Raw genomic sequence first — 12,872 nt, forward strand, 5'->3', positions numbered from 1 at the left:
ATAATTTCTTACGGTATTTGGCGAGGATAATGTCGATGGTGGGTGTGTTTTCAATTGATACATAGGTTATTTTGTATGGATGCTGTTAAATGATGGAAGTGCATAATTTCATCACATATTTGGCAAGGAAAATGCTGACGGTTGGGGTTTAAAATTGTATGTACACAGGTTATATGATTGTCAGAAGTGCACAACATGAACATTATAAGGTTGTTTTGGTGTCAAGCGTTAACTTGAACGTAAGTCATTTAATTAAAATGAAACTGGGTAATGCTGCTGTATGGTTTTGTTGCAGCCGGCATTGAACAATTGCATTATTCACCACCACTTTTTATTATTATAAGTGAAAGGAATGTAGCACCCCCTCTCCCAAAAATCCTGATGGTGAACTACATATTGCATTGATGATCAATTGTTTGTTTTTATTAAATTACCCATGCTATACAGCATATGTTTGGGCGGAAAAATGTGTTATATAATGTGTTCGAACAAGAAACCACACCGGTGTTATATGAAGATGAGCCAAAATGTAGAAAAATATATAATGTTTAATAAACTTCCATTAAAGTTTTGGGAAACTACACATAATTATTTAATAATGTCTATCAAATATTTCAGCAATGTTATGGGATAAGCGAAAGTTGGACAACGAGTATGCTACATCGGTTCCTTGCATGTTTTCTTGTTATAATGACCCATTTTGCCACAGCGACCACACCGAATACGTTGAACATCCTTGCCCTTTGATGAAATTCTTTTCCGCTTGGACTTTCCGGGAGGACGTTTGAAAACGGGTGGTGTAATGAGATAGTCTGAGTCTATGAACTTGGGTTTCGCCACGGTGGGAATTGGGTGTATCGACCCTTCATACACTGCCCTATACTTGACCATGTGATAAAACGATTCAATGTAATCGTACACATTCTTACCACTATTCCGAAAAGCAACAACCGCGTGGAAACATGGAAACCCATTTAGTTGCCATTGAAAACAAGAGCATGAACGATTACCAATGTCAACTAGCACTGATGGATGGGACCGAACATCAAAAATATTGTCATCCAACTGGCTGATAATCAAGTGCCTGCTATCTTTAAACTCAGACATCAAACGCTTTTCCATTTTTGAACAAAGTTCACCAGCCCAGATGCTGATTTTACTTTACGCTTTGACATTTTTTCCATGATCTTCCCCCTTATTGCATCCACCAATTGAGTAATGTACAGGTGACGAGCTTCCCGAATCCAATTGTTGAACGACTCTGCGACGTTGAACCACATCTTGCTGTATCGACGACCCCTGTAGAAAGGGAAACAATTAGTGATGTACATACCATTCAATAAGTAATACACAAAAAAATGCAAGACACAAATATACAGATAAAAAAATACCTAAAGTACGAGTTGGCCCAATGTTAGGGATGCAAGTCTTGCAAAAAATTTCCAACCACTGCTGGGTTACATTGCTTTAAAATTTCAATTTTGTGGTTGAATAATGTTACCACAGGTACGTAAGCACATTCTCGTAACTTCCGCATTAGACCAACTTTCTGATCAGCGTTAACATATTTCATCCGGTCACGAAGATTCATCTGAAGATGTAGCAAGCAAAATGCATGGTGTGCCATGGGGAAAACGGTGGGCATTGATTGTATTAAACCCAAATTATGATCAGACACAAAAGTTAAATTCCTTGAGCCATCTACAACTTCGGCCAAATGACGCAAGAACCACTCCCAGTTTAATGAGTTTTCTGAATCGACAATAGTAAATGCGACGGGGAATAAACCTGCATAAAAGCATGTTCATAACATGCTAGGCAATCAAGTGGTGGTTCCATAATGCAATATAAAATAATACAAATGGTAAACTGTAACTCACATGGTATAGTGAGAGGCAAATGTGTAACACAGTGCAAGAAATAGTACAAATAACCATTACAAATTGTCACCCATACCTTGGTTTCCATCCTTAGCAGTGGCTGCGAGCAACGTCCCCTTGAACCATCCTTCAGAAACGTACCATCTAAAAAAAGAAGCGGGCGGCAACCATTGAACCCATCGATGCATGCACGAAAAGCTATGAAATACCTCACAAACCTCCCAGTTTGCTGATTGAAATCCAAATTAATGTAACTACGTGGGTTGTTTTCCATAACAGCATCAGTATACCACCTAAGTTGGTCGAAAGACATAGCGTGGTCGCCAAATACTTCACTTCGTGCTTTTTCCACCCTAACCATGCAACCCGATAACTAATATCTAACCCATAACCATCCTTCATGTCGAACACCACATCCGTCGGTCGTGTGAGTGGTTGTTCACGCACACGCCCTGCGATCACATCGGACACCAAATCTAACCCAGTCCGTGGGTTACGGTACGTTCGTACAGCAGCCCCACAGGAATGTACACTACTAAATCTTTTCAAATGCATAATACCGTTCGACGGAGACACCCGTGCATGGACCAACCACCCACACGCAGTTGACGCTGCAAATTTGCATACAGCAGTAACTCGTACAACGTCGTTTTTGACATACTCAAACTGAAACCCACATTCCACGACATACTTGCACAGTACCGTCCGAAATTCATGTGCACCCCCCAAAAACAATTGGCCAACATGTGTAATACCGAATGCCCACCCAGCAAACAAGAACATCTTCGTTCGATGGGGACAATACGTCACCAACAAATCCATCCAATCTTCCATATCGGCTGTCCGCATATCCATGGTCTCACACTCCTCATCATCATGTGACACTGTCACACCACATTGACTACCCGACCCATTACCCCGCACTTGAATTAGCGCGTCAATATGGTCAAGCCCGAATGACTTTACAAGTAACAACATGTTTCGTACATCATCGTCGCAGTCAACCTTAAACTTGTTGTATCCTGGAATAGTGAACAATAAATAAACCAACTCCGGCTCCATGAGATCAAACTTGTCACAAATGGCATCAACCAATTGTTTGAAAGTGAATGTTTGATGAATGCGGATCAGTGCGTTCGTCTGGCTGAACATACATAACAACATCACTGCAAACTCCATACCTGCCAAATAACATGCAATAACAAACACATTACACCCAAAAAAATTAAAAAGAGTAGTAATGTACATTTTACATCCACGTTACAATAACAGACCACCACCCATTCACAATGCAAAAAATTAGATCGTCATACATTAAAAATTGCCTTCTTCATTACAACAACACTTTAACTCCTCCAGAAATTAAACAGATTGCCAAAATAGCATATGGAAATTGAGAAACTAAATATGGGCAACATAAAATTAGTAACAAATAAGAAAAATAGCACAACCCAGAAAAATATTTAAACATACAAAATTGAATATATATGTTATGCATAGAGAGGTAGAACAGATGCATCAAATTACATCTAGCAACCAAAAGAACTTGTACTAAGTCTCCAAATGTATTTGAATGTATTCAATGCACTGTCATATGTATAAAATTGCACCAGCATATGCTAATAAACTCCTACTCCATCGAAATAAACATCAATAAGGAGAAAATCTCGCAAAACAATCACGGTCGGCACATCACCCGTACATACGACCCACAAATCAATACCGAAACACACATTACAAAACACCAATTCCCACACAAAAGAACACCAAATACACCCATCCGAATTGTTCATGGTGAAGCCAAGTTACAATAACACAACCCCACCGGCACACCATCTGTACTTACCATCAACACTTTGATACCGAAAGACACTTTACAAAAAACAAATCCCTCGCAAATAACACCAAAAACAATTCCGGAACCCCTATACAAAATGCAGAAACGACAATGCGAGAAACAAAATTAATGAAGCATACAAGACAACCTAAAACCACAACAAACATCATAACACACAATAGTTCAACAAACACACCCAAAGACCATCAGAAAATCAATCGCAAACACAATACACAACACTAAAATCAAACAAACCTGAAAAACAATGTCAATCGCATAAAAACTCCAAGGATGAAACCGCAAAACGCAAACACCACACCCAGAAACGAACGTCCACAGACCCCAAAACAACGTTCTCACCACGAACACCACTTGGGGAACATCCTACACTTCCACATGAGTCCACGCCATCCATGAAATTCCCTCCTAATAAAAAATAATGTTACAGTATATCCTTAAAAACAATCACCAGAAAAACATCAAAAACAAAACATAATATGGGAAAAAAGGTAAACCTCATATACAATAAATTAAAAAAATATATTATACCAAAAATAAAAATGACTAAATAGTTTAATAAAAAATGCTCAGGACTAACTAGTGTAACATTTACCAAAGTTGGATTTATGAGTAATTTTTCCTTAATAATGACATCAAGGTTGTTTCATGTTTGACTTTTAAAAAAATAAAAACTAGTTTAACAAAAAGAAATATAAAAAAAGTTATTTTAAAAAATTATTTATACCCTCCAAAAAGATAAAATTATATAAAGATGATGTGTTTTTAAATTTTTTTCACCAATTTAATTTTTAATTTCTTAGAAAAAATTTCTGAAATTAGATTCTGAAAACCAAACCAAACAGAACTTTATAACCAAAAACATTTCAACATTATTCATTAAAAAAAATCATTACAGTTCAAACAATATACAAGTTAACCAGAATAACATAAGTTATATGACGATTTTATGCTTAAAATTGGGGACTTTCCCAAACTAAGCCTCTTTTGCCTCCTATTTCCCAAACTAGGCCTAGTTTTGACGGAATTCCCAAACTAAGCTAAAGCGCTATTACAAATCGCGCTTTAACTGTTTGGAGGCCAAAATTTGATGAATAGTTAAGGTGCTATTGTGAATCGCAATTTTAATTAATAAAACGCTGTTCCGAATAGCGGTTTTAAATTATAAAACGCTATTTCTAATAGCGCTTCATTCTTGAGAAAACGCTATTCAGAATAGCGACTTCACTGTGCATCACCTTTGTGAATAAAACACTATTTCTAATGGTGACTTCACTGTAGCTAAATGAAAACGCTAATTGAAAAAGCGTTTTTCACACTGCTATAAAAGACGAACCCCGTCATTTGCATTCATGTTTTTCACACTTACATTTTTCGTCTCTGCTCGATCTACAGACTCTCCATCTCTCACTCTTCATCTCTCACTCTCCATCTCCCTCTGCTCTCAGACTCACTCGATCTCGCTCTGCTTCGGCTCACTATCGCTCTCCCTTTGCTCTCTACTCTCTGCTCTCACCCTGATCTCTACTCTCTACTCTCTCTCTCTCTCTCCGTGGTATGACAGTTAACCCTAATTTTATGTATTTATTTTTTGTGTTTGTGAAAATGTGAATGTGTTTTAATTTGCTGTGAATGTTAGGGTTTTATATGTGAATTATTAAATGTGTTAGGGTTTTATCAGTGTGGTTATGAAATTAGGGTTTGGAATTTTTTGAAATTAAAAATCAGGGTTTGGAAATCCGAAATCAGAAATGTGAATGCTTTTGAATTTGTGGAATTTTTTATGCTTTTGAATTTTTGGATGTTGCTTGTGAATTGAATATTTGGGTTTGGATTTTTTACGCTTTATCAGTGTGGTTATGAAATTAGGGTTCTAATAATAATTGTTGCTCGATATCAGATTGTTCACACATCCTTTTAGGATGACATTTTAGGCTTCACATTATTAAGGGTTCTAATGCTTGTGAATTTTTATGCTTTTGAATCATAAATCAGGTTTGGAATTTTTTGAATTTTTTGAATTTTTTAAATAAATCATAAATATGAGAATTGAGAATTGAAAATTGGAATTATGAAATTCATAAATTCATAAATCATAAATATGTTAATGTCATATTATGAAATTCATATAATTGTGAATTGAGAATTGAGAATTGAGAATTGAAATTATGAAATGTTTATATTTTGAAAGTTGAAATCAGAAATTGGGATTTTGAAATTATGCTTGTGAATCAAAATGTCTATATTTTGAATTTTGAATAAACCAACTTTTATTTGTTGAATTGGAAATTGTTTTTTTTTTTTTTTTTTGCTTGTTAAGAGGAATTAAAAGGAAATTAGGGTTTGACATTAGGGTTTTAAAAGTAATTTTTTTTAATTAAGAATCGTGATTAAAAAATCCAAAATTCATATAATTGATAATTGTTAATGTCATATTATGAAATTCATGTAATTGAGAATTGTTGAATTGAAATTATGAAATGTCTATATTTTGAAATTTGAAATCAAAAATTGGAATTTTGAAATTATGCTTGTGAGTTTTTTTTTTTTTTTTTTTTTGCTTGTTAAGAGGAATTAAAAGGAAATTAGGGTTTGAAATTAGGGTTTTAAAAGTAATTTTGTTTAATTAAGAATAAAATTTAAAAATTTGAAATTCATATAATTCATAATTGTTAATGTCATATTACAAAATTCATGTAATTGAGAATTGTTGAATTGGAATTACAAAATGTCTATATTTTGAAATTTGAAATCAGAAATTGAAATTTTGAAATTATACTTGTGAATCAAAATGTCTATATTTTTTTAATCAAATTATGCTTCAGAAATTGTTAATGTCTATATTTTTTGAATCAAAATGTCTAATTTCTACTAAATTTAATTATTAAACAAAAAATATTTAATTTTGAATGTATTTTATTAAAAAAAATTGTATTTACTTCAAAATAATAAATGAAAAGATCATGTTCTCTCAAATAAAAGATCATGTTCTCTGAAATATTTAATTTTGACTCTATTTTATTCAAAAAAAATATTTTTATTGACTTGAAAATAATATATGAAAATATCATGTTGTCTCAAAATATTTAATTTTGACTCTATTTTATTTAAATAAAAAAATTTTGGTTTAATTTCGTTTGGTTTATTTCACTATATTTGGGGTCAGGCGCCCAGAATATGATTAAAAAAGTTAATGAGCTGAATTTGTAATACGTATAATAGCATTATAGTACAAATTAAAATTTCCTTTGAAAACTTAAGAAAATTTGAAAAAGTTTTTGAAATGGGTATTGAACGAAGTGACTTATCGCCACTTCCGCTTTGTGACTGTCCACCACCATTGAAAAGGAAAATCTAAACATTATGTTTTAATAATTTTTATTTTTATTTATATAATTACATGTCATTATTAGACTAGTTATAATATATGCATGAAAAGAGCCTTAAACTATTTTAATTAATAGTTCATAGCAATTTCGTAGGTAAGAAGAAAAAAAAAAATGGCACTTTGATGGGTAAGCCTGTGTTTCGTAATACCAAATAATTGGTACAGATGGCCCGATAGATTCACATGGATAACTATTCAAAATTTAGTCCATACATTTAACCACCAACTTCAATTTAATTCTCTCTAATGGGTATTGAATGAAGTGACTTATCGCCACTTCCGCTTTGTGACTGTCCACCACCATTGAAAAGGAAAATCTAAGCATTATGTTTTAATAATTTTTATTTTTATTTATATAATTACAAGTCATTATTAGACTAGTTATAATATATGCATGAAAAGAGTCTTAAACTATTTTAATTAATAGTCCATAGCAATTTCGTAGGTAAGAAGGAAAAAAAAAATGACACTTTGATGGGTAAGCCTGTGTTTCGTAATACCAAATAATTGGTACGGATGGCCCGATAGATTCACATGGATAACTATTCAAAATTTAGTCCATACATTTAACCACCAACTTCAATTTAATTCTCTGTAATGGATATTGAACGAAGTGACTTATCGCCACTTCCGCTTTGTGACTGTCCACCACCATTGAAAAGGAAAATCTAAACATTATGTTTTAATAATTTTTATTTTTATTTATATAATTACAAGTCATTATTAGACTAGTTATAATATATGCATGAAAAGAGTCTTAAAATATTTTAATTAATAGTCCATAGCAATTTCGTGGGTAAGAAGGAAAAAAAAATGGCACTTTGATGGGTAAGTCTGTGTTTCGTAATACCAAATAATTGGTACGGATGGCCCGATAGATTCACATGGTTAACTATTCAAAATTTAGTCCATACATTTAACCACCAACTTCAATTTAATTCTCTCTAATGGGTATTGAACGAAGTGACTTATCGCCACTTCCGCTTTGTGACTGTCCACCACCATTGAAAAGGAAAATCTAAACATTATGTTTTAATAATTTTTATTTTTATTTATATAATTACAAGTCATTATTAGACTAGTTATAATATATGCATGAAAAGAGTCTTAAACTATTTTAATTAATAGTCCATAGCAATTTCGTAGGTAAGAAGGGAAAAAAAAATGGCACTTTGATGGGTAAGCCTGTGTTTCGTAATACCAAATAATTGGTACGGATGGCCCGATAGATTCACATGGTTAACTATCCAAAATTTAGTCCATACATTTAACCACCAACTTCAATTTAATTCTCTCTAATTTTTGGCCATTATAAATTATCTCTCTAATTTTTTTTTTGTTTTTGTATGTTTAAGAAAAAAAAGGAATAAATAAATTAAATTTTTTTTCTTATTTTTCAGAACGATCCAAAATGAGCTTTTTGTTTTAATTTTATAAGAAAGCCTTTATGACCTCTACAAAGAAGACGAGGGTTACTGGTTCACATAGGAAATAACTTTGTCATTAAGGTCCCTAGGCACAAGTTTGAGCAAATCAAATTAACTTATATTGTCCATGAATCTGAAGAATTGGATCACCAGTTTTAAAAAATTAATAACAATGTTTGCAACCTCTATTTTATATTGTCCAAATCAATCGCGTTCTTTCAACTCAATGGAAGAAATATTTAATTATCTACAAAACTTACACTATGATTTAAGATGTTTGTATGATTTGTCCAATTTTGTCCAGTCTCACTGCATAACAAAAATTCTTCATACAATGAAGTGTTTTTTAAATGTGTGATATTGTCACGACCCAAACCCGGCCCTATGGGTTTAGCACCGTAACCGGCCAGTAATCCGAGATTACCGAAGGCCTGCTGAACAGTAATACAGTGAAACAGAGTACAGGGCCTGGCGGAAGCCAATACAGTAAATAAATAGTGTCCATTGAGCTGTGACAGTCTGTATGCAAAAAGGCTTTTCATACATTATACAAAAACAGTACAGAACAGTATACACAATATTCACATCCACTTAACTAGGGACTCAACCCCACATAACAGTACAGAAAACATTCCGTCTGTACAACACAGTATACAAAATTAACAGTCACACAGTACAGGGACCTAATCCCTGTATAACAGTACAGTAAACAGTCAGTCTATACAAAACAGTGAAACAGTACAAAAAGGGGGAAATTCTAAAACACCCCTAAGCCTTAACAGTAGGCTCGGAACCTCGCAGTGAGGCACAAAGGCTGGCTTGACAAAACTGGAGTAACCCTGACGCCTCTAGCTGCGGTCTGGTGCCTGTACACCTACATATATATATGAGCAGTGAGCTAAAGCCCAGTGAATAACATAAAGCGTAAAGGGGTTTAGAATGAATGTCCTTACAGTAATGAAAACAGTTCATTTCAATCAGTAATTCAGTTGCTCAGTACAGTAAACAGTCATATGTGGTACATCCATTAGCATAACAGTAACAGTAGGTCTTAAAAGACCGAACAGTAATGATGGCCATCAGTCAGTAAACAGTAGTGGTTCCACAAGGAAACCGACAGAGATCTCTGTGACAGTAACAGTAACAGTAAACCGTAGATACTAAGGATGCCACAGTACAGTTCAGAAATAAAGGACATACATTCATTCAGTAAATAATACCAGTTCAGTAAACAGTTCAGTTCAGTATTCAGAAGATAATCAGTTGAACATATCTTTACACAATTGTTACTCACAGAGTTCTGGGCTACAGTATGCTAGAGCGTGTCTCCCCAGTTGCCAACCCTACACAGTTCACAGGTTGAACACACTAAGCTACACAGTTGGGAAATCTCATAACTTAATCCCTAATTTGCCTTGGTGTGTTCTACAATGATATCCTCATCAAGGTGCCTTAAACTAGGCCTAAGAATGCCTAGGATGGGATGAGGATGCAAAAATACACTTAGAAAACATTTCGCAAAGTTTGCTGAAAATAGGAGCCTCGCTCGAGCGAGACTTTCTACGCTCGAGCGTAAGTCCAAAATCAAAGGCTTCGCTCGAGCGAGGAATCCTTCGCTCGAGCGGTCTGCAAAACAGTAAAAGTACTGGATGCTGAAATTTTACGCGCGATGGTCGCTCGATGGTCGCTCGAGCGGAGCCCTGGACAAAGGTGCTCGCTCGAGCGGGGAATCCTTCGCTCGAGCGAGGAAGCCAAATCTGGAATTTCCAGATTTGCCTCTCAAGCTCAAACCAAGCATTCAACCACTCCAACTCGACCTCTTGGGCCCAAATTCTGGAAAACATCATTAAATTCAATGTATAACAAGTTTCAAAGCTCAATTTATGAATTCAAGCCCCAAAGGTGAGTCAATTAGAACCATATTCAAACCCATTTTCAAGAATATGAAGAACATGCAAACATGCAAGGATTTAAACCAAATCAAAGCTTCAAAGCTTGTTCAAATGAGCTCATTCTTTTCAAAACAAGATGAAAACATGGTCTACTCTTACAACATGGACATGCATGTAACCATTTACCATGAATTCAACTCAAAACTCATTAATTCAACCATGCATGCAAGAAATGAGCTTCAATTCACCATTAATGACCCAAATCATGACTTAGTTCTACAATGAAGCATGAACCATGCAAGAACTAGTTCAATAGCATCAATAAGAAGATAAGATCCTTACCTAGAGCTTGAATTAGAAGACTAGGAGCTCAAATATGAAATCTATACTTCAATTCCTTCAATTCTCCAAGCAAAACCCAAGGTAGAATTCAATTCCTCTCACTCTCTCTCCTCTCTTCCCTCTTGGTCGGCAATGAGAAGGAAAATGGCTGAGGAAATGTTGTTCTTGGCTCAAGTATGTGTGTGAGATAGTGGCCCACTCAATGGCAAAACGGTAATTAAGTCCAACTCTTCAATTGGCTTATTTTAATCTAATTTAATCATACCTAATCAATTTTCAGATACTTATACCATAAAATCACATTAAATATGAGGGTCACGTAACATCAATCGGTTTCTAGTTCGGCCGCCGATAAGGCCTTCAAATAGCAGTTTAAACATATAAACATGAACAGATAATCAGACAATCAAACAGATAGAATGCAATTAACTAACATATACTCAGTCAATTCAGTTTCAACTTCAGTCAGTCGGTTCAGTATTTCATTCAGTTCGATTATCAGTTAGTTATCAGTCATTATCAGCTTCGTTTAACAGTAATCGGTGATTAACGGTAATCAATCGGTCATAAATCAGTAAACAGTACGAGGGTTGTTACAGTCTCCCCTCCTTATAAAGAGTTTAGTCCTCTAAACTCGAGTTACCTTCATTCTGGAAGAAAACAGGATTCAGTGGAAACAGTTCAGGATATCGTTTAGCCATGTCATCTTCCCTTTCCCAAGTGGCATACACGCCACCATGGTTCTGCCAGTCAACTTTCACTAACGGGATCTCTTTGTTCCTCAGTTTCTTGATCCGTCGGTTTACAATCTGTATAGGCCGTTCCTCGTAAGTGTAGTCATCACTCAACACTACGTGGGTAGGCTCTATTACATGGAAGGGATCCCGGAGATAGTCTCTCAACATAGAAATGTGGAAGACGTTATGCATGTGTTCCATTTCAGGAGGGAGCGCAACTTGATACGCCACCGGATTAATTTTCTCAATAATCTCATAAGGTCCGACGTATCTCGGTGCTAACTTGCCTTTGACTCCAAAACGAGTCTGGCCTTTCATTGGTGTCACTTTCACAAAAACGTGATCACCCACTTCATACTCTCTGTCTCGTCTTCTGACGTCAGCATAACTTTTCTGTCTACTCTGTGCAGTTTTCAGTCTTTGTTGTATCAGTTTCACTTTCTCAGTTGTTTGATAAACAATTTCGGGCCCAAGCAAAGGCCCATCTCCAACTTCTGCCCAGCAAATTGGAGATCTACATTTCCTGCCATACAATGCCTCGAAAGGCGCCATACCAATACTCGAATGGTAACTGTTGTTGAAGGCGAATTCAACTAATGGCAGATGACTTTCCCAGTCTCCCTGAAAATCAAGGACACACATTCTCAGTAGATCCTCCAGAGTTTGGATGGTCCTTTCAGATTGGCCATCTGTCTGAGGATGATAGGCACTACTCAGCCTCAATTCAGTACCCAATGCAGTCTGTAGGCTTTGCCAAAACCTCGATGTAAACTTCGAATCCCTGTCAGAAACAATAGACACAGGCACTCCATGCAGTCTAACGATTTCATCAATATAGATAACAGCCAATTTGTCCGCATTATAAATCGTCTTGACAGGTAAGAAGTGAGCAGATTTGGTTAGTCTATCAACAATAACCCAAATTGAATCCATACCTTTTCTGGAGCGAGGTAACCCAACGATAAAATCCATCGTGATGTGCTCCCATTTCCATTCCGGTATGGGTAAGGGTTGCAGTAATCCGACAGGTCGTTGATGTTCAGCTTTGACCTGTTGGCAATGAAGACATTTGGATACAAAATCAGCAATTTCTTTCTTCATTCCCGGCCACCAGAAATTCTGTTTCAGATCTTGGTACATTTTCGTATTCCCCGGATGGATAGACAATTTCGAATTGTGGCCTTCTTGCAGAACTCTTCTTTTCAGTTCAGTATCATTCGGTACACACATTCTTTCTTGAAATTTCAGTACATTATTCTCAAATTTGAATCCCGGTCTCGGTTTAGATTCTCTTTCCTCGATGATCTTCTTCAAGAAATCGTCCAGTTGCTGTTTCTCTTTAATTTCCTCA

General features: G+C 35.5%; 1 protein-coding gene across 1 annotated transcript; it reads right to left on the bottom strand.

Annotated features, from left to right (window-relative positions):
- Positions 1-657: 657 nt before the first annotated feature.
- LOC145797809 (uncharacterized) lies at positions 658-1,122 on the bottom strand. Its single transcript, XM_082885233.1, has one exon. It carries the CDS (start codon positions 1,120-1,122, stop codon positions 658-660), a length of 465 nt encoding a protein of 154 aa, XP_082741359.1.
- Positions 1,123-12,872: the final 11,750 nt, after the last annotated feature.

This window comes from Camellia sinensis, chromosome 8, assembly GCF_055761805.1.
Source record: "Camellia sinensis isolate YWXY chromosome 8, ASM5576180v1, whole genome shotgun sequence".
NCBI classification, from domain to species: domain Eukaryota; kingdom Viridiplantae; phylum Streptophyta; class Magnoliopsida; order Ericales; family Theaceae; genus Camellia; species Camellia sinensis.